At 36.3% G+C, this 27,061-nt stretch overlaps 1 protein-coding gene across 4 annotated transcripts in view; it reads right to left on the bottom strand.

Moving 5' to 3' along the window:
- Positions 1–23,920, bottom strand: part of LOC106177110 (cAMP-dependent protein kinase type II regulatory subunit) — a 49,269-nt gene extending 25,349 nt beyond the window's left edge. The window contains exons 1-3 of one of the 4 annotated variants that reach the window (XM_087014796.1): positions 23,777–23,920; positions 23,400–23,663; positions 593–631 (exon numbers count right to left, since the gene is read on the bottom strand). In XM_087014796.1, the coding sequence (XP_086870922.1) occupies positions 593–631; positions 23,400–23,663; positions 23,777–23,792 (319 nt within the window). In that variant the 5' untranslated portion in view covers positions 23,793–23,920. Of the gene's footprint in view, positions 1–592; positions 632–2,663; positions 3,034–9,870; positions 10,373–10,691; positions 11,404–14,897; positions 15,151–23,399; positions 23,664–23,776 lie in introns of those variants that run through there. The other 3 variants (XM_087014797.1, XM_087014799.1, XM_024076577.2) reach the window with 3 other exon arrangements.
- Between the last annotated feature and the right edge of the window lie 3,141 nt (positions 23,921–27,061).

The following is a 27,061-nucleotide window of genomic DNA, read 5'->3' as shown; positions in this document are numbered from 1 at the left end:
CTGGTTAGAATCTCAGAAAATATAGTTAAAATTCAAGGAAACAAGGAAGGTGTTTGTTTGGTAAATATTCAGCTGCAAATACTGAAGATGGAAACAAACCACAGGAATACCGAGTTTGCTGTCCCAGTTGAATCTTAAAAATTCTGGGGGTAGAAGCATATCCCACAGGATGTTAGATACAGTAAGAGAATTAATACAGGTCTAACCCTGGCACAACCCCACAGGGTAGAATGAGAAGCATATAGGAGAGGAGGGGGGGAGGGGGCAGGTATCATGGCAGATTTCTGCAAACCTCTTTATTCACATAACCTTTTACAGACACTGATGCTCAAGCATATAGCACATGAAATCAGTTTTGTTTGACCATAGCTGAATACACAATCTCAAATTGAATAAAGATACAGATAAATAGAATATAAATAAAATTCTTGCAAAGCTAGTCTCTGTTAACTACTGGTGAGAAAGCCAAATGTGAGGATATACAAGACATGGTGAACCCCTGTACATCACAGTGTTAGATATTCCACATTGGACTTACCTGACTTGATTTACAAGTATTATATCTCCATACTGCCAATACAGGTGGACTTACCCGATTTCCTTCTTTGGTATCTGTTCTTCATAGGAGGCTCTGAAAGAGAGCAGATAACAAATTATTAGAAACTGAAGAAACAAAGCATTATCAACTAAAGATATAAATAATGGTTAAATGTTCTTTTAAACAATATTTCAAGTAAATTAAGCTCCATATTCATTCACAAAAATTCCTACTCCTTTATTATTAATTTTACCAAAGACAATCAGCTGGCTAGTGGCGGAAAAGTATCATGAACTGTCACATTCTCTCTCTGATTACCATCTTTATCAAAATAAACAATATATTTTACACTGTTATTTATTTATGGATGAAGGTCCCTACGTAATGTCAGCAAAAAATATTGTAAAGATGATCTCTTCCAGAGACATAAAACATTTTCTATTTCCCTTTTCACTTAGTATCTTATCCTGGCCCACTTTTATCATCATCATCATCATCACTATTTTTATTATTCACAGTTATTATTTTTTTCTGTTGTTGTTATTGTTCTTATTATTTTTATTTACTGTTGTTATTATTATTATTTATTATTAGTAGTAGTAGTATTTACTGTTGCTGTTGTTGTTATTATTATTATTATTATTACAGTCTCACATTTTTCTCAAATAAGATTTCTAGATAACATATTTTTCTCAAATAAGATTTCTAGATAACATCCTTCAAGACAAAAAGTAGTACCATAAATAAATAATACTTGTGAATTGCCAGGGATGCTACTCTAACAAAACTAGTTTAATAAAATATTATGTGAGTATTCTTGGGGGGGGGGGGGGGGGGGGGGGGGGGGAAGAAGAGAGAGAGGTTTCTGGTGAACTGGCCTGGCATCACAGGTTAAAGGTATTATAGCCAAGTGCACACAACCTTCAGACTGAGGGCTGACCTCAGGCAATGTAGAACATGTTATGGTGTGAGACTTATTGTGGCACACACTCCTATTTAATTAAATCTCAATCAAAAACAACCCTACAGCTGATCACAAACCATGTTCACACCATCAGTTTGATTTCTACACAGAATTACTATTTATCTGCAGCAACTGAATAACACTTAAGATACCCACCACCATGAAATCTCCTCAAGTCCAAATGTATTTGATTAATTCCCAACCCACACAAAACATCCACATCAACTGTACCTGTGAAAATCCATACATCAAATTTCTGCTTTAAAACGCCTCACAGAAACACATTTTTTATAACAAGCCATACAATGGAAAATGTATTTCAGCTTGAGTTCCTAATTTCTTACACAATCTTTCTTTCAAGACACTGTTATGAGACACCAACTTCATGATCCAATTAATATAATGAATGCAATCTTATACTTTCCTCCATATTGCATTTGTTAAAAAGTTTCACTGAACAGACTTTAAAGTGACAAAAGCAAACAACAATCACCTCTCCCTTTTTTGTTAAAAAAAAAAAAAAAAAAAACTTGAGTGAGAGTCACAGTTTCAAAAAAGAACATAAGTTGAATAATGGTTGTAATTTTTTTGACACAAAAATTCAGTTTACTTTAACCCGAGATAAGTGTGTTGTAGTCCAATTAAGTGACATTATTGGACATATTTTATAGATAAAGATAAAAAGTTTTTTTTGTCTGAAATTAATAATAACTTTACCTTAGTGGACTACTAAAGATAAAACCATTACATAACAAAAATTTTGTCTTCAGATAAATACCAACTTTCAACTGAAGCTCTGGTATGAAACTTGGCGAAATGCTTTTAAAACACTCTTAAACAAATCAACCACATCCATAAGAAACCAATATCTGCAACTTCAAAAGCACCTGAATTATCATGAACACGGTTAATATTACATCTTTAAACTATTAACACAATTTAGATAAGTCAAAACTGTCTTTATCCATAATCTACCATTACTAGTAAGTGACCACAATCTATATCTACTACCTGGTGGTAAGTTAGGACTACTAGAGAACTCTTACATCTTTATCTACTACCTGGTGGTAAGTTATGACTACTAGAGAACTCTTACATCTATATCTACTACCTGGTGGTAAGTTATGACTACTAGAGAACTCTTACATCTATATCTACTACCTGGTGGTAAGTTAGGACTATTAGAGAACTCTCTGCTATCCTGCTGTTGTTCAACTGGGAGGGTATTATCTTTGCTGACTTCTCCATTCCTTGGAGACTCCCGGTCATGTGGCTGCACCATGCTAGAGCAAGATATTCCCATCTTGTCTCAGACATTTACAACATCTGTCCACCTGGTTGTTTAAGATATCTCTGGATTATTTCTAGAAAGATAATCAGGCTTAGCGCGCACAGAGACCTGTTTCTCTGCCTGTGTATGTCACATTATACACATGACAATCACTACTCAATACTAATGACTTCCAGGGCTGTCTTCATGATAGATCACAAGCCATCAGCAGGCATGGATAGCTCCTGGTAATATAATGATGGAAGAACAACCTGTTCGTAAACCAGTGGCTTTTAAAACTGGTTTGATACCTTAACACTGTGATCACACCAACATTGACCAGAGGCCTTCAAGGGGGGTGGGGGGAACACCTGCTAGACCTTTCTTAATATAATTATAATCTGGCAAGCTGGTTTCACCAGTAAATGCCCATGGTAACTAGGCATGGTTTATTACTAGGGAAACTACAAAAGATGACTGTACAATTCCTCTAATTCAAGTACCCCCACCATCTTTCCTCCTTTGGCCCACCTCCCCAATGCCTGACACCTGTACTCAGGATGATATAGTGGCTGAAAGGCCCCTGCTTCCTAAACTGAGCACATGAGCTAAAACTACACATGGCCTCCTGCACTATTTGGTCACAACTTCATCTAAATGTGAGATTAAATCAATTCAAGACAGGAAAAAAATGCTATGATATTAACCAATATCAAAATATTTTCTGATTTTTAAAGAACATAAAATCAACGTTTTTATCTTTTAAATTAACTTTTTTTTTATCTTATTTTATGTACTCATTGTAACTCTCATATAAGTATTTATTCACAAAACCTTTTAAGCCAAGCGGCTAAAGAAAATCACCAGACTGATTATTAATTAAGCCAGTCAAAATTGATCAGTTGATAAACGAGTGACGACTGTGTATACACAGGGATAGCAGCTCAGTCTTAGGATGGGTCAGTTTTTCTTTCAATTGAACCTAAGGAAAAACTCAAATCTACAGTGTGGGCTAATTTACAGCTCAAAAACAATAACATCAACCAGCTCTAAGATTTTTCCTTGGGATCTTCCACTTACCAAACCAATACCTAATATTTTTTCAACTGAAAAAATATTCTAGCTTCCTCAAAATTTAACCAAAATATTAAGTTTGTCTGGCCTTTTGATTACTTAAAGTCAAACTAATAGAGCAGTCTGTAATCAGCAAAGCCATTTTCACCGCATGCTCTTAACTGTGTTAGGGGCAGCCAGCCCAGCCTAGTTAAGCCTCAGATAACAGGCTATTCTTTTAATCTTTTATGAAGTACAAACAGCCACGGAGGCAGTTAAGTGTTTGAACACCAGGAAGCCTGATAAGCAAGTCACTCTGGTTACATCAATAACTACATTTACACTACATGCTGCAGTTCACAACTGCATTTAATAAATGATGAACTTATTTCAATAGCAGACACTATCTTAATTTTGATAAAAAAAATTAATACATGCAGGTCACTCCATTAAATAAATAAGGCAGCAGAGCTGTCAAATGTACTGACAAAAAGCAGAAAATAATGAATAGGCAACTGTCAATTCTGATGTAATAATACATTATGCGTAACTGCAAAGTCACCACCAAATTAAATATGCACAACAGGTAATATGGATATGAGTAAAATGTGTAACTAGCACAAGGCCTCAGGCCCATGAGAGTTCAAGTTCACACTTTGAAAATGCCAGAATGAGAAAAAAAAACTGCATAAATTTTTTAAAAAATTATAATCCAATCAAGCTTGTATTGCAATTTGAGCTGTATGTCAATTATATGAACCATTCTTATAAGTGACAAAATAAAAAGGAATACAGTTTTCTTTTCACAATGTTTGTGGTGGCATTGCACAAAGTTTTTTTTTTTTTAAATTTTGACGAAATATTACATAATGATTAATGGTATAATTACCACAATTTTTAAGTATCTACTATAAACATGGACATTTAGAAAATTTGATTACCATTTGGCTTCATGCCTGTGGGAGTTCTTAGTCCCATATAAAATATGCCAGTATATGAAAATTGAAAATTTCATAAAGAACTGCACTGCTTCCAGAAGAGAAAGCAATGAGACTGGTTTTTCCAACTCAAGCTGCATTTCAGTCCTATGAATCTTTTCAGTAAGATTGATCATAAGTAACATGGTTTTCCTTAAATGGTCATTATGAAAGCAGTGCTCAAAATAGGGTCCTTTCAATTTTGATGCAATATTACATAATGTTTAACAGCAAAATGACCATCAATTTCTAATAATTAAGTATTATGGACTCATTTCTAACTAAGGTGTACTTTTAATTGCATTGACCTTACAGCTAACTTGGTCATGAGAGTACTTACAATCCTGATAGAAAGCTGCTTACATAAGAGAGAAAAATAGACGGAAATCTGTCAGACACAAATCACAAACAGACCAACAGTAAAAAAGAAAGGATTCCAGGTACAGAGAGGTAGATCATGGAGGAGGGAATAAAGAAGCACCTGTACGGTCTGAGCCACGAGTAGGGAAATGGCATGCTCCTTGTTTGGTCTGAGCCACGAGTAGGGAAATGGCATGCTCCTTGTTTGGTCAATCACTTATCAACTTGTCTCACTACATCTATGACCTTCTACATGAATACATGGTTCACACAGGGCACTTCACAGCAGCCATACTAACAACCAACATAGAACACAATCCATTGTGTTAGAGAAGACTTGGGTGTGATTTTATCACATCAGAAATGACTGCCTTACAGAACACTGGGTGAGCTAACCCAACCCATTGTGTTAGAGAAGACTTGGATGAGATTTTATCACATCAGAAATGACTGCCTTACAGGACACTGGGTGAGATAACCCAGCCCATTGTGTTAGAGAAGACTTGGATGAGATTTTATCACATCAGAAATGACTGCCTTACAGGACACTGGGTGAGCTAACCCAACCCATTGTGTTAGAGAAGACTTGGATGAGATTTTATCACATCAGAAATGACTGCCTTACAGGACACTGGGTGAGATAACCCAGCCCATTGTGTTAGAGAAGACTTGGATGAGATTTTGTCACATCAGAAATGACTGCCTTACAGGACACTGGGTGAGATAACCCAACCCATTGTGTTAGAAAAGACTTGGATGAGATTTTATCACATCAGAAATGACTGCCTTACAGGACACTGGGTGAGATACAATCAGAATAATACTGATGATCTCAGCAAAAATCAGATTAGATTTTATCATACCATTAAACCACTAAGCTGATAAGATAAGCAAGTATCATTCAATTTGGTAGATTTTCAACAAATTTTACCCGCAATTCACAATCATATTTCCACGGATACATAACTCCAATGATATAGGAGGACAAAATGTAGATCTATACAATATCTGATACCAGGTTTGACTGGCCCAAGTTTTCAAATCAAGACCACTTCTCTAGGTCTTAATGTGGCTGAAATATTTAGAATAGTTTGGTTATACTACATATGAAATGGCTACTATAAGATACTTATCAAGACCTTCCTGTGGCTGAAATATTTATATTAGTCTGGTTATACTATATCAAATGGTAACTAAAACATCTCTAGGCTTGTGGCTTCATCATTCAGATAAATCTTGTTATAATACTATATATCATATGGTGCCTTTAAGTCTAGGTCAGTGCATGAATAACAAGAGACACAAAAGGCTTTAGGATCAACTCTAGTAGATGGGCAACAATCTGCCAAGACTTGAAAGGCCTACATTCAGTCATGACTGCAAGGAGTTGTAACAATCCATGCAGGACACAGTGGGCATACTACACTGAAAATAATAGACCATTCCCAGACGCTATCGTACTAACTTTGGATCAAACTATCTCGCTTAACTGCTATTAACTTAAGCGGCTTAGATGTCTGTCACGCCTACTGAAGCCGATAGGGTGTAATTATTTATTGTTTAACAGCTTTAGCAGGCGTGCCAGACATCTAAGCCACTTAAACTGAAAGCAATTTAGCGAGGAACCTCATGGAGATGGACTGATCCTGTTAGATCGATCTAGGGATGGGAACCCAGTCTAATACGCTGCTAGACTGTCCTGCTTTGACAGCAGCTCACCTGTCATTGAAACACCCGCTGATGAATTAGCAATGAACCTTTTTATGTAACATGTTTACACGGATAGCTCTTGATATCATTTCTAATACAGTAATTACTCATTCTTTTTAATGGTGAAATTTTCAGACAATTTTATAACTGCAATATTCCTTTTTCTATACAGCATCTGTGGTTTACTTACTGCACAGAACAGAACTATAAGGTAGCCTTTATTTCATTTTGTTGCTAATACTCAATAGGAATGTTGTAATTTTAACTTTAAAGAAAGTGGCGTAAAATTCACACTTTACCTACATTAAAAAGATTGAGTAATTACTCTACTACTGCTTGTTTGTGTAAAAAGTTATTGTGGTCATAACAATTTAACTTTCAGCTAAAAAAATAAAAAAAGAGAGAGAATTTTTTTTCCTTTTAGAAATTACCAATATTGCAACCTCCATGGAAACTGGAACCAATCAACCAAACTTCTTTCAACCATCAAGGTGGATGTAACTTTTAATGTCAAACAGTTTTGCCTTAATAGGTGACCTATTGATTAAGCTGCCAAGAGACAGGCTGAAATGAAGTGTTCATAATGAAGTCTTTCCCTCATGTGAGATGACAGCCAGCAGTCAAGAATACAACATCCGTTGCTCCTGATGTTTTGTCTAGGGCCACATGCTGAAGAGGATGTCAAACAATGGAATAGTATCATTAAGGAGAAAAAAAATCTATACAATTCAAGGTACAATGGCCCACTTAGCCTTACATTCTACTACTGGTACATAAAGCTTGTCTGTTTTTGATTATTTTTTAATTGGCAGGACGATTTGTTAAACTGTGTAACTAACTTGCAAAGAGCTAAGAGAGAAGTGTAACTTCCCATCCAAATGAAACCATGCAATAAGCACTCACTGGGTTTCTTACAAAAACCACTAAATGCGCCTCTAGCACTAGGATATTGAGATGTGAACAATTAGGATAGCTGTTATCTGCCTAAAGGGACTTAATACGTAACATCAGAAAGCATTGTCATCCATTAAATCCATTATTCTTAATGCCCTGCACCTGCAGCCCACACTGAAAGGTGCAGATGATGCTGCACAATACATGGAAGAAACAAGGCATAAACAATGTCTTTTTAACATGCACAAAAAAAAAAAATACTGTCAAGAGAAAATAATGAACAAGCGCTGAAAAAATTTATAGACACTTTTTCTGTGGGAAAGCAGGACTGATGGGATTTAAATAAAAACTTAGGGTGCATTCCCATAGAATTTAGATCGATCTATCCCCATGGGGAGTCTCACTAGATTACTGTCAGATAATCTGGCTTAAATGTCCGTCCTGCCTACTACAAGCTGTAAGGGGGTAATTAACTTTCGTGCCCGCTCGGCTGACAGCTATTTAACATGAACCCCCAGGGAGTTAGGTTGATCTAGTTGGATCGATCTAATTTCTGGGAATGTGGTCTTAGACTAGGCTTATGAAGACCACCAAAAACTGCTTGTTAAAATGCTTTATATGTGTTCACAGGTGTAATTTAATTTTCTCTTAAAAAGGAAAAGAGAAATGTGAAAACTAGTTTACTAAGAGCCAAATCCCTAAAATAAACATAGAAGATCACTGCCATAAAATGCATTATGCAAGGCAATTTAGAGCATGCACTGGTTGAGAATGTCATAAATTCCAATTAATGTAAATAGTAAAGGCCATACTGCACAGCTCTAGTAGCATACAGCACAGCTCCTCTTCACTAAATATCTCAGTAAGAAAAAATTCACTCTTCTAGTTCCATGCTGTTATTGCCAGGATACCTTATTACTGCGCTTTTCTAAAAAAGGTTATAACCAGAAAAAATTATCTGAATGTGGCCAGTTTAATACATAATACCATACACCTTGAGAGTGAATCCTATGTTAACATCAAGGACTGATAATGAGATACACCTTAGTTATTTTCAATACAACTTTAATTGCAATTGCATCATTTGCATTAACAAAGATATCCAAGCCTTTAACTATACACATTGTCAAGTGGATTTGTGTTCAGGAGTCCATGTGCTTCAGATAAATGTTTTTTTTTCTTCAAATATTATCACAGTAGCCACACCCCAGCTGAAATCAATCAAGGTTATCAACCAAAACACAATCAAAATCTTTTTAATAGCTTTTTTTAAACCAAAAATAAACCTCATTTACCTTTACCAAATGTGTATTTTATCATACCAGACACTTTTTTCAAAAGGGTAATTTTTATTTCTGCTGAATCCAACTACCTATAGGTATACAAATAATTTGTTTTGTTTTTCTCACCTATATCACCTATCAAGATGGGGTAATTTCTACCAGAAAAAATATCCGATTCCAATTAACACACTGCCTTCATGCTTAGATATCCAATTATGGAGAAAAAAAAAAAAAAAAGAAAAAAAATGACAGGATACAAAAGAAATGATAATTAATTTGCAGTTATAAAATGTCACTTTTGTATTAACAAGCAAATTCAATATTTTTTTTATTTAAAAGATCATTAAAGACATTATTTGTAAAACAAATTAGGCACAGATAATATATAAATAAAATTTAGAAAAATATTATCTTTCTCCCCCACCCCCATCAAATTTAATACAAAGAAATAATAGTGATGATAATAATTTGACCAAAAACTGACAAACTTGCCATTTTCAGACCCAACCAATATTATATATCAAAATGTTCTGGTTCAACGATCACACAAACATACATCACACCAGGACCTCTGGTGAAGAAACAGTATAAGGACATTAACAATGAAGATGACAATGTTCAATACTATCCAATAATTGCTCTGTAAATTATTAAAGAAGCATGTTTCACTGAATCTCATCTTTTAGAAAATTTCAGATAAAGTGACACCAGCTATCATCCTTAAAAAGTATCTTTCTTTAGATGCTAATAAAATAGCTTTTTCAAAGCACAAGCAATAATGTATGAGTAAAATGCATGCTACCAAAAAAATCCCTTTTTACCTTGATCTTTTCCCTCTGCAGTGGCAGGTGCCTCTCCCACACTAGGAGGAGAAGTAATGGGTTCTGACCTTCGCCAGGCAGTTAACTTAGTGAAAATTGAACCCATGTTGTATAAAATAAATTTGCCTTTCTCAGTTAGTATTAACTGTCCAGAACTGTACAGATAAGGAAGCAGGCTATCTTTTCTTGTCACTTAGAGGTCTTAAGCTAATAGAATATAACCAATGATTTCTTGCTCTCCGTCTCTCCAGTCTTCTGTTGTGACCCTGTGGAACAGGCTAAGAGATGATGAACCCTATACTGTATGTAGTCTATTTTTGTTATAAATATTCCCTGTATCTTGTGTTCAGAGACAGCAGAATAAGGAGTCAGCCACTCTGTTGACCAGAAAAAACTACTGTCATTTCCAGTAAGTGTTATTAAAGATTTGCAATCAGCTGTCTATCAAATCTTTCTTCTTCCTGCTATGGAGTTCAAGGATTTCAGGGCCAGATTCTCCTTCCTTGAAAAGAATGGCCATGCATAAATAAGATTGACTGCTTCAGATTTAATTTGAAATTATTACCTTGCCATCATTAAGTACTTTGAAACCTGACTTGAATTCCATCTAATCACGACTTGGATAGGTAGACGTCTACTGTTACACAAATAGCGCACAGCTGAGAAATCACTGCAGAGCACTCAAAATATAAAACATATTCCTTTGGTCAAATTGCAGTTTTACAGTAACACATTAGATATGAATCTACAAGGCTTTAGCTCTCTGCCCTTCACTAATTATGCCAATTCCAAATCAAATTTGTACAAAATAGATGTCAGACCTTGCAGCAAGGATGAAAATTCACTGCATATCCAGAAAACAAGGCTCTCAATCTGTTCCTTGACACAAACTGTAGCTCAATACCAGTGCAGCAGCAGCAGTGGCTCCTCTCCCTATGACAAACACAAGTTTACAGCAGCTCAGCCCAATCAAAGACAACTGCTGTGAAAACACCTTTCCAACCAGGTGATCAGTTCTCTTCAGATGCTGTCTACAAACCAGCTCAGATCACAGGTTTTCTTACAGCTTCTGCACTAGACTGTAGTGATAGGTATTCACCACTTGCTTTCACTTCCAGTCAGGAATCCACTCCCCATGTGCCAGCCAGTGAAGGGAGAGGGGTGTCCACACTGAGGTAAGCTGATCACCACACCCACCAGTACTGAAGTGAGGCCACCCAGTGAAGGGAGAGGGGTGTCCACACTGAGGTAAGTTGATCACCACAGCCACCAGTACTGAAGTGAGGCCAGCCAGTGAAGGGAGAGGGGTATCCACACTGAGGTAAGCTGATCACCACACCCACCAGTACTGAAGTGAGTAGTCCAGGAACTGCAGTTTATCCAGCCTACAGTCCCACAGCTGCAGGCACACACTACTGAACACAATGATAATGTCACCAGTGGCTGCAGGGGTCTACAGCCATAAAGTGGAAGCAAAATAACGTAAAGCCACAAAAAGAAAAACACCCCTCATTCCCTCTCTCTGCACTTTTGCTCCACCTGAAGGTAAAGAAATTCCTATAAACAACTCCCTAGCATACCATGCCTGCAGAGACTTAACAGCCAACCAATAAGATGTTGGGAAGAAATCAGTTGTCTTACACCAGCCAGGATTTCAATTAAATGCATCTTTTTCTCACTGCTCAGAATAACTCCAAGAAGCATACTTCACCGCGCCACTATTTCCCAGTAATAACACCTGGAACCCCACTTAAATCTCACTACCATACCTGACTGGCAACTGCTGACACATTATGTTCATCCATAGTTCATGGCACTTCACCATTATATTGCCTTGGATATGGATAGCAATAATAAACTTATACACCTGGTTAGCCATACCTGCATCTTCCTGTCTATTCTGTGGTTCGTAACTAATTAATTGTGACCACAGATTACAATTCCTGATATTTTTACTATAAGACTATAACACTTACTATTAAATATGTGTCTAATAAAATGTTGATCCCTACTGGTTCAAGGCCCCCTCCCCCCCTTTCCTCCCCCAAGTCAGCACCTTTACATTTCTATTATCTTTGCTTACTTTGAGAAGCCCAGCTACCATAGCAATACATGGAGTTGGAAGTTCAAAACTCCACCACAACAGACCATAAACAGGACTAATGTCAACAGTTTGGCCGATAATGTTAAGTGAGGGAATGGTGCCAACCTTGGGGGTATTGCCAGTGCCTCGATGTTAAAAACCTTGCACCTTTTACAAAACCAAATCACTTACACATATAATTATCATTTAATCATTTGTTCTTCTTTACCTTGGAATAAAAAACTAAGACTGAGTCACAGTTTACTTATCTAATTTACTCACAGTATAACCTTAAAATTTCTAAAACGACAAAACTGAACTGCATATATTCCTTTCCTTTTTTTGTATGACTTGTAAGTGCCTCAAAAACTATTAATAATTATCATTGTAAATTGGCAGACCTATTCTCTGTCTAAGAATAAACCTATTTTCACTGCTACTAGTATCTGAATTTACATGCATTACACTGAACGCCTTTGCAACCACACTAGTAAAACTGCAATAAAAGTACTCAAAAAAAGGTATAAATTTTCCTTGCTCTTGTTAAACTATTAAAAAGATACTACAACAACAAAATCAGATATAAAAAATCAGACTTTACGAAAGGCGTCGGACCGTCGGACATGCCTGGAAAATTTCGTCTCGGTCCGATAAAAAATCCTATATCGTCGGACCGTATGTCCGGCGAGTTTTCAAACTGACTGGGAATGTGTAAATATAAGGAATACGTTGTTGTTTCTTTTCTGGACGATATATTTTACTACATTCGAAAAGAGAGACGGGGTGAAAATCTCGGGGAGTTCCCAGCTAATTATACATAATTTATTAACCTCAGTTTCACTTACAAATGCTATTTTGTGACTGGCTGAGGTTGGGGGATTCCTGGATGATGTAATGTACAGTCTCGTTTTCGTTTTCGTAATACCCCTACACGACAAAATGGCTGCAACACATGTGCTCGTGCTATTTGCGTTTTACAGACTTGATCCTCTGTTTCTTCATTATCAGTCATACACAGTACTCATGGATAAGCCTTTTGTTTAGAAAATGACGTTGTTGAACTTTAAACACTTCGTTGATGCAAAGCGTGGCAAAAAATAAAAACGAAGTGAGGAAGAGAAACGGAAGTTTACTACAGTAAAATTGGAAAGAAGGTAGGCCCTGGCGGACTTGTGATCTGTAGGAGAGGAAAAAAGCTTCAATTGGATGAAAGAGACTGCCTTATTGTGCTGTTTCAATATGCATATGTTTTTGCCAAAAACAAGGTGTGAAATCATTATCTGATTAACAATAACAGACGTTTTTATGCACATACATTTGATATTACTAGCTACACATTCTTCATACTTGTATTGTTTTTAGTCCTTGTGTCATTCCACAGCGTCTTTTTCATTAAATAAAAAAAACAACTTGTTATGCAAGTAATTTTTTGTCTATTTTTTTTTTTTTTTTTTGTTTTTCTTTCTTATTTTACTTTTTTACAAATAAATATATATCAAAAATTTAATATTTGAATTAATGTCAGTGATTTAAAACGTTAGAAAATACACATGAAAACATGAATAATGGTTCACATTTCTATTATTTTACTTCGGTCTGACAGATTTTGTTTCGGTCTGACAGAATTTTCAAGCTTGTCAGACCGAATGTCTGACAGATTTTTTGGCCTTTCGTAAAGTCTGAAAAATATTTTGTCCAACAGTGTTAACAATGTTCTAATTCCATTTTCCCAGTAAAAATCTGAGAGTACAGTCAGTACATTCAAATCAATGTATCACATATATTGTAAATAATCTCAACTGTTATCATTATCCACCCTAGGTCCTTCATATTAATAAAACATCAGATAAAAAACAAAGTATTTTTAATCAAAACAGGCAGAGACACCTACAGATTGCATTTATTGACGAGAATATTGACTTTTGTAAGTTTTTTTTCAGAAAATAAAACAAAGTTAAATTGGAGAAATATAACATAGCACAGTCTAAAACAGCTCGAGTTGAGTCACAATGCACACAAATACCATGATCGTGTACACTTGTAAGAGGACACAAAACATAAAATCAAAGAATATTGAATTTCTCCTACAACAGTCGATATTCTGGGCATAAATAAAACACAGCATCCATTGTTAGGTACATTAACTTTCTGACCTTAATTTACTACCAACATCTTTGTGATATTGACTGAAGACATGTTATCAAACTCCTACATCTGCATTTCCAGCTACAATTTGAAAAAAAAATCTGAAAAGAGTAAAAGAGGCCAAAAATCACACATGTGCACACGAGCAGGCACACATGTTATAAGCTGCTAAACTGGTTCACTTAAGATCAATGTAAAACTTGTCTATTGCTTAGTTTCTAAAAGCAACCATTTAAGTTAGTGAAAGAAAAAAATTATGGAAAAGAGAGAATACCTTGTTTCAAATGTGAAAATGAAACTAACCTGGTCTTCCCATTGGGGAGAAGGGTTGTTCTCATGAATATTACGAGGGTGGGGGGATTGATGACATCTTATTGTCAGAAGGTCAACTCAAGGATATTGGGGGGGGGGGGGGGTTGACATCTTGTTTTAGAAGGTCAACTTAAGGATATTGGGGAGGGGGTTGACATCTTGTTTTAGAAGGTCAACTCAAGGATATTGAAAAGGGTTGACATCTTTTTGTCAGAAGGTCAACTTGAGGATATTGGGAAGGGGTTGACATCTTGTTTTAGAAGGTCAACTTGAGGATATTGAAAAGGGTTGACATCTTTTTGTCAGAAGGTCAACCCAAGGATACTGGGAAGGGGGTTGATATCTTATTGTCAGAAGGTCTACTCAAGAATTAAAACATATCTACTTCATTGGAAATATACTTTAAAGTTAAGCTGTTTAAAACTATGGTATATCAAAGAAAAAAATGCAAAAAGCTCAAAAGGTATATTTAATATGCTTAAAATACCTTCATCGAAAATATCTTCATCCTCAAAACTCTCATCTCTCTTCATCTTGAAATGTATGGACTTCCAATAAAATATCAACACGGGAAAATATTTTCTGAAGAAATGTCCTGGCTAAATTAAGATATAGTGCCACTTATTTGTCTTATTACATGTATTTGTCTCTATTAAACCAGATTAAAGCTACAATCACCACTGGTAAGCTGACTTCTTTCCTCTAAACCTTCCCACTCCCTCTACATAAGGACAACCTCTACCCTTCTCAGGATCTAAACAAACATTCCTATCAGTGAAAGACCCCTTATCTCCTGTGACTGAATACTGCAGTAATAAGTTATAGGTTACTTTAGAATAAACACAGCACATCTAACCTGGCCCACATTGACCACCAGATAACATGATACTGAAGCTGAATGTAACGGACTAGAACTGATACTGATGAAGGGAAGTCTGACCAGTAATATACTGAAATATAACTGACTAGAACTGAGACTGAAGGGAGTCTGACCAGTAATGTACTGAAATATAACTGACTAGAACTGAGACTGAAGGGAAGTCTGACCAGTAATGTACTGAAATATAACTGACTAGAACTGAGACTGAAGGGAAGTCTGACCAGTAATGTACTGAAATATAACTGACTAGAACTGAGACTGAAGGGAAGTCTGACCAGTAATGTACTGAAATATAACTGACTAGAACTGAGACTGAAGGGAGTCTGACCAGTAATGTACTGAAATATAACTGACTAGAACTGAGACTGAAGGGAGTCTGACCAGTAATGTACTGAAATATAACTGACTAGAACTGAGACTGAAGGGAGTCTGACCAGTAATGTACTGAAATATAACTGACTAGAACTGAGACTGAAGGGAGTCTGATCAGTAATATACTGAAATATAACTGACTAGAACTGAGACTGAAGGGAGTCTGACCAGTAATGTACTGAAATATAACTGACTAGAACTGAGACTGAAGGGAGTCTGATCAGTAATATACTGAAATATAACTGACTAGAACTGAGACTGAAGGGAAGTCTGACCAGTAATATACTGAAATATAACTGACTAGAACTGAGACTGAAGGGAAGTCTGACCAGTAATGTACTGAAATATAACTGACTAGAACTGAGACTATACCAGTAATATTTGAAGATATTTTAATGGTATTTACACAAAGTATACAGAGGCCTCTAGATACACACATATATATGTACAAAAGTTTATGAAGCCATAAGAACATCTACATTACTAACTCCTACATTTATTCCATGTAAAGCAAAGAGTGGAAACGCCAAAGGCTATATTAGTTTATTGCTGTAGAAGATGAATTCATAAAAGGTGTACATGCAACCAAACACTGATGACATAAAAGATACAAAACATGTAAATCAAATGGAGATGATGGGTAATCTGTAAGTCAGTTTTCAATCTATGTTTGCTCAATTTAAATATTTTCACAGTTTATTAAATAAAATAGTAAACTCTTTTTATAACATTATTCCTATTGTCATAACTTTAGTGCTGACTCTTAAAAATTATCGTCTTTTGTGAATCATAGCGTTTGCAGTCAATTCCAGATGTCAAACTATGCTTCATTTATTAAGATCACTGGTAACAGACCCAGAGTAAAATGTACTGAATGGTTAATTGCACCACAGTCAGTGAAGAGAGTCACTAAATGCAGAGTGATTCTATATTTATGTTGCTATACATTAGACATTCTGTGTGGCAATTGCTGACTATATATGCAGCATATGCTTTAACAGTTTATGCCAAAATTAAGTGAGGTATGAGCATCTAATGGAAGCAGAGTTCAGGGTGTAAAGTGATAACTACAATTCTGTGTTTAAAAAGGTGTAATGACATTTTAAAAAACGTCAAATTCAAGGTTCAAGCCCCCGGCTAGGTATCAGTTGAATTTCTTTGAACACAACCTAATCTTTAGAAACCTGTTTAACACCAAGATCTCCCTCACTTCAGTTTTCACCAAAATCCATAGAACTTTCACAAATAAGAGGAACAAAATGATCCAAGCCACTAATTCCAGCATGGAGGCAATGAGATGGACTAGAATGTATTACTACAGCCAGAATACTGGCATGGACTCCATACAGAAGCCAGGAAGAAGACCTGAGGGCAGTGAATTAATGCCCAGTGTCTGGGTGTTAACTGGACGCCACAGCAGCAATGATCTGGACACTGGCATGGAGTATATGTAGAAGCCAGGAAGAAGACCTGAGGGCAGTGAATTAATGCCCAATGTCTGGGTGTTAACTGGACGCCACAGCAGCAATGATCTGGACACTGGCATGGAGTATATGTAGAAGCCAGGAAGAAGACCTGAGGGCAGTGAATTAATGCCCAGTGTCTGGGTGTTAACTGGACGCCACAGCAGCAATGACCTGGACACTGGCATGGAGTATATGTAGAAGCCAGGAAGAAGACCTGAGGGCAGTGAATTAATGCCCAGTGTCTGGGTGTTAACTGGACGCCACAGCAGCAATGATCTGGACACTGGCATGGAGTATATGTAGAAGCCAGGAAGAAGACCTGAGGGCAGTGAATTAATGCCCAGTGTCTGGGTGTTAACTGGACGCCACAGCAGCAATGATCTGGACACTGGCATGGAGTATATGTAGAAGCCAGGAAGAAGACCTAAGGGCAATGAATTAATGCCCAGTGTCTGGGTGTTAACTGGACGCCACAGCAGCAATGATCTGGACACTGGCATGGAGTATATGTAGAAGCCAGGAAGAAGGCCTGAGGGCAATGAATTAATGCCCAGTGTCTGGGTGTTAACTGGACGCCACAGCAGCAATGATCTGGACACTGGCATGGAGTATATGTAGAAGCCAGGAAGAAGACCCGAGGGCAGTGAATTAATGCCTAGTGTCTGGGTGTTAACTGGACGCCAGACTGAATCCAATATCAGACCATCACACAAGACAAAAGTCACTCCCTGCTGGTTCTTCATCATTTGTTATAAGATAATAGGCATTGATAGCTCCCATTTACTTTATTACTTTCCATCTACTCAGCACACTTGTAGTGCAGCAGTAATATTTTCAATAAAATCCACACAAAGTGGAGTAAAAAGGCTGCATGTGGAGTGTAGCTTTAACTTGTATAATGTAAATGTACAGAAAACACAGTTCATTAGCTTGGTCACTTTTGTGAGAGGGTAACGTGAATTTTATATGCATATCAACTGAACTCTGTTCAAAAACCATGATATTAAAAATGTTATTAATATCCTCATAAAAAAAATAATAATACTTGATTGTACTTTAAAAGAGTGAAATGTAACTATAAATAAAAAATCATCCATTAAAAACATTCAAGAAGAATTCATAATTTGAAATATCAAATTTGGCAATTTATGTTTTCAAAACTGTTCTAAGGAACATAGTTTATACACTAGAATTTCTCAGTGCCAAAGACTCATTGCAGACATAGCGTTTTCCTTCTGTATGCATACATTCAAACATTTTCCATGGACCATCACACCTACTTTGTAAAGATACAAAATTTACCAGTTGCAGAGTCTCTGGACGGATTCAATATTTTCAGTTTGGCATTTTGTCAATCCAGTGTGGCACACTTGAACAGCAGAACTTCTATCCAGTGTGGCACACTTGAACAGCAGAACTTCTATCCAGTGTGGCACACTTGAACAGCAGAACTTCTATCCAGTGTGGCACACTTGAACAGCAGAACTTCTATCCAGTGTGGCACACTTGAACAGCAGAACTTCTATCCAGTGTGGCACACTTGAACAGCAGAACTTCTAGGCCAGGTTTTAGATCTGACATGTTAATTTTCAGAGTCATGAGGTGAAAAACCTGCTCTCTTCAGAATTCTGATAGAGTGCACTTACTGGCTAGATTTGGAGTGAATGTGACCAACATATGGTTCTCCCAATAATTCAAATATATATATATATATATATATATATATATATATATATATATGTGAACATCAGGGGAGGTCTAGGTGCCACAAAGGAGAACTTGTAACATAAGAATAGACCAGAGAATAATTTCTAGCAAGTGTCCATGCAATCTGGCCCACCTGTTTGTTGACACAGGCTGTTATTTCACCACACCAATCTGCATTGGTGAACACTCAACCATGAAATAAATGAATTCTGTTGTCATAACTTAGCTGGCTCAGTGATACAACTTATCTGGTAGACTCCGACAGAGACTCACTAGACAGCCCTCACTATGTAGTCTTTTCATGGTATTAAATCAATTGGGGCAGCATTAGGCATTACCTACATCATATATTCAAAACTTGCAATAGTAGTAATTTTGTTTGGCTTTGCAGCTTTTGATCTGCAAGAAACAAATCATTTGCCTGGTACTAAAGTCTACTACAATTATCATCCATAAATAGCATATGCTGAATCATTTATGTATCATTTTCTCTTTACAAATGCCTTCTGCATTATTTCTCACATCTCAAACATAAAAAATATAACACCTCATTACAAAAAGCCATGTAAAGTATTTATGTAAAAGAAGAGTTAGGTTCTCCACAATTTTTCAAATCAGCTTATACCAAAGGCAGCATATTCAAGATTTTATTTATTTATTTATTTTTTCTTATTTTTGTCATTTATTAAATAAAGAAAAAATCTTAACTGTTTCTTTCTATTTATTATCTAATATTCTACAACGTTCAACTCACTGAAAAATAAAGATAAACAATAGAGTTTTGTTTTCCCAAGACTTGGGTGTAATCTTTTCATGCACAAAAGTTAACAGAGATTTTATCCATGTATCAGTAGTGTTTAAAAAATCCACAACAATTTAGCTTCCACTGAGTTAGAAATTGCCTGGCAGTCTACAAATCCATCAAGTTGCTTGGCCCTCTTCAGCTCACTGTCTGAATAGAATACAAAACCCTGCACACATAGTACTGCTGCTAAATACACTTTTTAGTAAATTGAAAGAGAAACATCCTCAAAGCTCTTCAGTTGTACCACTTTACAAAATTATCTTCATCAAAGGCAACAATTTCCATGCATTATTAACAGGCCCACTTTATTGTTTTCCCAATAGTTAGTGAATAAAAAGATTAAACTATGCAGCCAGTGGCACAGTTCACTACCTGTCCACAGACAATATGAAAAATTTCTATCAAGTCCCTAACAACCTAGAAATGCTGAATTTATTAATGATTCATTGAAACTGGCACCATTTATATATCACTATTTATATACACTTCATCTGCCAGTGTAATCAACGCAGGCCCTTCAAGGTTGTTGTAACATTATCTTATCTATTTAGACCAGACAAAACTTGTGACAAGATACGCTTTACTCAACCAATATGCAGGCAAAATTGAGAACAACCTTTGAAATATATGAAATGCAACTGATAGGAACTCAAGTAAAAATAACATTTGGAATAAAAGCACAGAGACATGGAGTTATGTAAACTATGAGTGCCCTACCACAAGCCTTGGACTGGTGTACAACTGCTCTAATTCTATTGCATAGGCTACAAAATATAAGGTGTATTTTTTACTTAACAATGAAATCAATTTGAGATGAGAGCATATTTTTGGTAATACTGAAAAAAAGGGCCTGATTATAAATAAAACATTATTTCAAAAGGTGTATTTCAATATCTGCAGATTCTTCACTGGCATTATAAGAGATATGCAACAAAACTAAGAGGATGTTTAATCTAATACTTCACTTACAGGGGATATATTATAAAACTGCTGAGTACATAACATAACACTACATATTAAGTAAAGTTGTTTTGTATAGCATACATACATGCCATAATCATCACCTCACACCTCACTAAACACCAACATTTTCATTTTTCAGAATATAAATTAAAGGTCTGGGGCAGCAATATTTATTATTAAATCCTGGGTCCATCATACAAATCATACATTTGCTAGTATGATGAGTTTAAGGTTTCAAAAAACCATTTTTTTTTGGTAATTCATTAACAATCATTCAATGCCTTTAGTATCTTACAATGCTAAAAGGATTTAAACTTCACTACATGTTTTGTTTAAATTTGAAACCACTCTAAGATAAAATGTTAAGGAACCATATATGATTTCAGTTAAGACAACACATTCACATTTCAACTGTAAAATAATGGATTATAGACATTTTGCTGACATATTACAGAATTTTACAGAGAGTAGAAATAAAGCAAAAACCTGTAGGAAATAGGCTGTGTTATTTTTATATCTCGAGAACACAACCATAAAACTCGTACTGTTGTAAGTCCAAAAGAGTGGTCCCTTTTTATGTGCTTTAATTAAACCTCTGGTGGTTAGGATTTAGCTGTCAGAACTTGCTTTATTTAAAAATCCATTTCTACCAGGCACACCAACTGCACTTAGACGGATGTAAAATGTACAGGTGATCTCTGATTATAAAACAAACCATTGGCTTTATCTCACCAGTACAGGTTTATTTATACGGCAAGACAGACAGATATGTAAACAACACAGCAGAGAGTATTGAAGGAGAAGATTGATCTTTCTAAACGCTGTACAAATTTCTACTGACAAGATGAAAATGGTGGAAAATGATGAACTATTGACAGTGAAACTGCAGGAAACGGTTGATTGATCTGAACACTATGGCTACTTAACCTTAATATACCACCCCGTGTCCTCTTGGGTGAACCTATAATTAGCCTATAGTAACAAAATAGCAACTAAAATCATCCAATTCTTTTAAACCTACGTCTCAAATGTAATCAAGATCAAATGTCTACATCTGGGGAAACTATCACAGGTGTTAATGGACGGAATATCCCTTAAACAGTTGTAAATGCTGGCATACAATCTAATGACACCTAATGCCTTAGGCAGCATAGAAATGCGAGTCTGTATATCTCAATTAAAAAACATGAAAGAAAGGCATATAATGTTGCCTATGTGATTCAAATTATTTCCCAAAGTATATTTTCTGCATTGCTATGGCACCAGGAAAAACAATTAAACAGTATGCCAGTTTCTGAGATAAACATACTGTGACAAATGATCAGGAATATAATTCGAACATGGGTAGCCTGCAGAAGTCAATATTTCATATTTAGAGTACTTACAACCATGCTTTAGAAATGTATAAAGCTGACATTTGACTCTGTCCAGAGTACAGCATCTTACCTACTGCGGAATCGACAGCCCCCCGTCTCTCTCGCTGCTTGACACACCCATCTGCCGCATCACAAACCTCCGTCATGTCCACGTTAAGCTAACTTTATAGCTAAGCACAAAGCAAGGAACTAACTTGTGTCTTAAGAAAAATCTATTCTCTACCAGCAGCAGGCCAATCTTCAATTTGGTCTGTTCAATATTTGATGTTCTATTACCTACAGCCAAAATCCTAGGCTCTTTTCACACATGAATTCCTTACGTCCTGTACTAGAGACACAATTATTAGAAATACTATGAATTCCAGCTATCAGTATACTACCAAAACACCAAGTTTAAATGACTCCTGCATCCAATGGTATGAAGTGAACTTCTTCCCATAGCATGGATAATAACAATTCAAATCCAATCAAGGATGCCCATCTGTTCAATACAACTGTATACAGCTAATCTAGAAACATGAAATTCCCAACTTAATCAGTAAAATGAAAACAATCCCATTAGAACATGATCAATAACTAGAAGATGCAGTTTAAGAATATCAAGATCCCATTTCTATACCGATTAATCTTTTCTCGACCAACTTTATGCCAATTCTTTTATTTTGATACTGAACAAGACCTTCCAACTGAGCTGATCAAGATGAAACATCAACATCTGAAAACTGACAGATTAAAAGATTGAGAGAACTGGCATTTCATATAATCCAAACAAAATGAAAGAAATGCTAATCGAAATCATGAGCTTTCAAGGGTTTATGAGGTCTTTCTTTTCTATATGACAGGCTTTATGTTATTTTTTATTTATAAATAGAAGATGGAATAAAGTAATTACACTATGCATCCCTTTTTATAATGACATGCTTATATTCTTAATCTTTTTTGAAAAAAACAAGCACATATTGTGTTATTGTATTCAGTATTCGTTAGTCTATAACTGTTCAAAGCGAGAAGTAATTCATGGGGGAGTACATTATTACATCAATTATTTGAAGATGCTGTCTTGTTTACCCTAGAGCTGTTTGCAATTATTTGAGGAGAAAATTCTGTGGGATGTTACAAGACTGGCACAATATTTACACAAAGTACTGAACCACATGTTCTCCTCCACCTGTGCTGAAATCTGGTTTTCACTGAGAGAAGGGATTTTTTTCTTTATCAAGTAAGTTATCAGCCTTTGGTTGGCTGGGCGATGTAACCTGGGGCAAAATGTCAAATTGGAGACTTATACACCTTTCAACAAAACTTCGAACCAATTACCTTTGTACAGCGATATAATTACTGGTGTTCCTAACGACTTATTGCGGTTTATATCACTTGTACAACAAATGAGTGCTGACAACAGATTTGCGTTCACTCTCACCTGGCATTGGTTCATCGTCAGAGTCCGTTTGCATGGCTTCATCGTCGGAACCAGGGACAAAACGAACTCCCCTTCCCATTCCTGGTAGCGTTCCCTGCCTCTTTTCTCGGAGTTCATTGAAGTAATTTGCAGCAAAATCCACCAAATCGTCCGGTCCATCTCGCAGGACAGCCACTACGAACGGCGTAAGCAAGTCTGTCAACCCAGACGGAACAATTACTTCCAAACTCATGCTGTGACACTGTCCACCATGCAGATTATTCACTGGAAAAGTAAACCTTCACTGTCTTCATCAACTCATTCAACTTTTTCGTTAAGTCATTAATTCAAATCATGGTTGCACATTCGGGAGAGTTGTACATCGACCTGTTACTTACCTCTTGCTGTTGACATTCACTTCAAGTCATGATACAGGCCAAATGACGTCACGAAGCCCCTCAAGCAAATTAATCCGCAACAAAAGAACATCGACGCTTCAATACGGTTTTATGCAGTTCGTGAACTTACCTTTGCAAAGTGACCTTGATAATGAATATAAGGGACTCTGAATAAATAGAAGTGCCGCTTGGGCACATTCTTGCGACACCTATTCAGGATCGTTAAATAGTGCTTGCGGAAGATTGATAAGTGTCAGGTGTTGCTAGGTAACTAAGAAGCATTGTAGCCTGTGGCACAATGACCGATTCGGAAATTAAAATCTCGGTGACATTTTATTTTATAAGTTCCATATGTCTGCATTTCAAAGCAGTATTTTAACCATTACTGTTAAGTATATGCGTGTTTTTCGTTGACAACAGATTTGCAATCAGCGCATTTGTCTAAGGAGCAGCTTGCAAATATTCCAGTTGATAATACTTGGAAATGGCAGGTGTCTAGTTTACTGAGATTGTTTCATCAATCGATAGGACTTTGTTGCGTACATATGCCCATAACACTGACATAACTATGCTTGAATACTAGCTTGTTTTATAGTGTTAAATCTGTGCATTTAGACATCAATGCTAGATTTTCATATTTAATACGCGTCACGATTAAATTATTAACCCAAACCAATGCCATAAGGCCGGTATGAGGCAAATAGGCCTACATGAAGACCGGTTTTTAAAAGTTTAAAATCAGGCATACAAGAAATAAATTTAGGGGCTACTTAATAAGAAAAAATTCGCCCAGTGTAACATTCAGTCAAAGATCAGGACATAAGAGACCTATATAGGCCTATATCCAGGGGCGGATTTAGGGCGTCTTCTGGGTCTTCCGGAAGACGGTCAGATTTTCAAGTTTACATTGGCGGGTAGGCCTATCTAATTTTTTCTGTCGGAAGACGGTCAAAAATGAAGAACGGATCAACAGAGATAATTTGGAAGACTGTCAGGAAATATCTCTGGATCCGCCCCTGATATCGGTTATGCCTTAATGATTTAATTAGACCTACCCCAGTATAGCCTACTGCAGGCATGCAGTCAGCCAGAGATTAGACTCATTAGAAGACGGTCTCCTTGACAAAGAAATAACCAAGAAGTCTCTTTACAACTTCTTGAACTAACGTAGGCCCTACTTGCAGTGTCTTCCCCCTATCCTTGGATCCATGTGTGGTGTAGAACTGTAGATCTAACTTCAACCACAATAAAATAACCCCATTAAAAAAAGTTAAGCCCGATTCTGAATAGGTCTAGATAGTCCCATACAAGATTAAAATAGTTAGGCCTACTAGCTAATAGGCCTAAAATAATATGATAAAAGAAATATTGTAGGCCTAATATCGAAACTTAGGCCTACTAATCTGGACATATGATCATGCATGATCTTTCAATAGGCCAAAACGCCTTTTTTATTTTATTTTATTTTATTTTATTTTATTTTATTTTATTTTATTTATTGAGAATCCATGTACAGAAGCCCCGTAGATTAAAACGTTTACTATTATTAATAAATTGTTAGATTAGACCGAAAATTACAAAGTCGACCGTATGATCATGCATGATCTCTTAATGGGCCCTAAAGCGTGTCTCTTTGAGCTCTTTGAGAATCCTCTTATAGGCCTTGTCATGAAAACGTAGCCCCCCCCCCCCCCCCCCCCCCCCCCCCCCCCCATTCATATATATTCACACATGTTAATGTCGATAGACCAAGGCCTACTTTTCTCATTAACTTTGCCAATTTTAATTTGTTTCATTCAACATGACAAAAATAAATGTCTTTACCAAAGGCCTTTTCTGTTCTTTTTAATTCGCCAGGGACGATCTCTCACTATTTTTTGCCATGGAGCAACATTCTCAATAAATTGTAGTTGATGTAGGATGCACGTGGCATAATTAAGTTATTATTCTTTGCTGTTAGCTTACTACATTTTGATACAATGTACCTTTGGATTGCATGAACTAGAGATGTGAGAAGAAGCTTTATGAGAGCCCCGACATGGACCTACACTAGACATAACTTTCCTAGCAGCTTTGAGCTTGTAGCTGGGAATTATATCCATAATTCAAAATGGCACGGAATGCATATCTTCCCGAAAACGTATCATTTACGCAATAATTTGTTGCAAAAGATATATCTGGTTCCAAACACTGCGCGGTTTGACAGTGGCTGATCAAGGCTAGAGATAAGAAATGTAACTTTAACTGTCATCCGATTTTGTTTAAGCTCTTGACATAGGCCCACTGAAAAACGATTTCATATTTCTTTTTCTTTTGTGAATATGTAGGCTTCTGCGTTCATGCCATGTGTTGAGTCGTGTTCTTATGGTTAAAATAACTTTTTATCATTAAATCTAAAAAGCAGACGCAATCCCTCTCTGTAACCCATTGACCTTACTTGCCGACCAGTGATTGAACATGCACTGACTCCTGACAGCAAGCATCACCAACTTCGAGAGAGAGAGAGAGAGAGAGAGAGAGAGAGAGGCTATTGTGGGTGTTTGATTCAATCGACAAAACGACTTTCCCCCGAAAAATCCTTCCTCAATGTTTTAATCATTAGGGCCACGGGCCTTGGAATAGCGATATTTGACAAAAACAAGAAAAGTAAAAGCTTTCAATCCTTGCCGCATGGTAATACTTGAAGCTGTTCTACAGGTAGACGTACCTCTAAAGAAAAATCCTAGTTAGCATTCGGTGCGTCTTATAAATGTTCAGCGGGATACATGCAGATAATGTGGTAATCTAAAACGTCTAACGAGCCCTGTACCATGTACACCATAGGCTATCAATCTTTACACCAGTCGTCTCCTTATCTTTCTACGTAAGTTTTATGTCCAATGTCCCGTTAACGGTTGATCTCGCTGATCTATATTGATAAGGTACGCGATATCTAAGCAAATCTGAATTATACATTTGTGTCTATAGTAGAAGTCTTAAAAAGAAAGAAGAATGAAAAACAGACTAACCGGTTTATTTTCTTTTAATAACGTCTTCTCCAGCAGCTAGTATATTTAACATATACATTTAAACTTGGTTTCCGTCGGAGCTCTTAAAATGAAATATAATATTGATACCATTAAAGTTTAAATTGGGAAAATAAAACAATGTTATCTATTGTAGCCCTGTAAAATTATTCAACTTGAGCACCTACTTGGTGTGTTACTAAAACCTTATTACTTTCTGAAAGAAACAACCAATTTTTGCTTTACTTTTTTTCCGATACATTTTCCCAATTTTCGGGCG

Source organism: Lingula anatina, chromosome 6 (assembly GCF_051362555.1).
Source record: "Lingula anatina isolate TDL-2025a chromosome 6, LinAna3.0, whole genome shotgun sequence".
Lineage (NCBI taxonomy): Eukaryota > Metazoa > Brachiopoda > Lingulata > Lingulida > Lingulidae > Lingula > Lingula anatina.
Note: the sequence above shows the minus strand (reverse complement) of the source record. Positions and strands in the feature narration are given on the sequence as shown.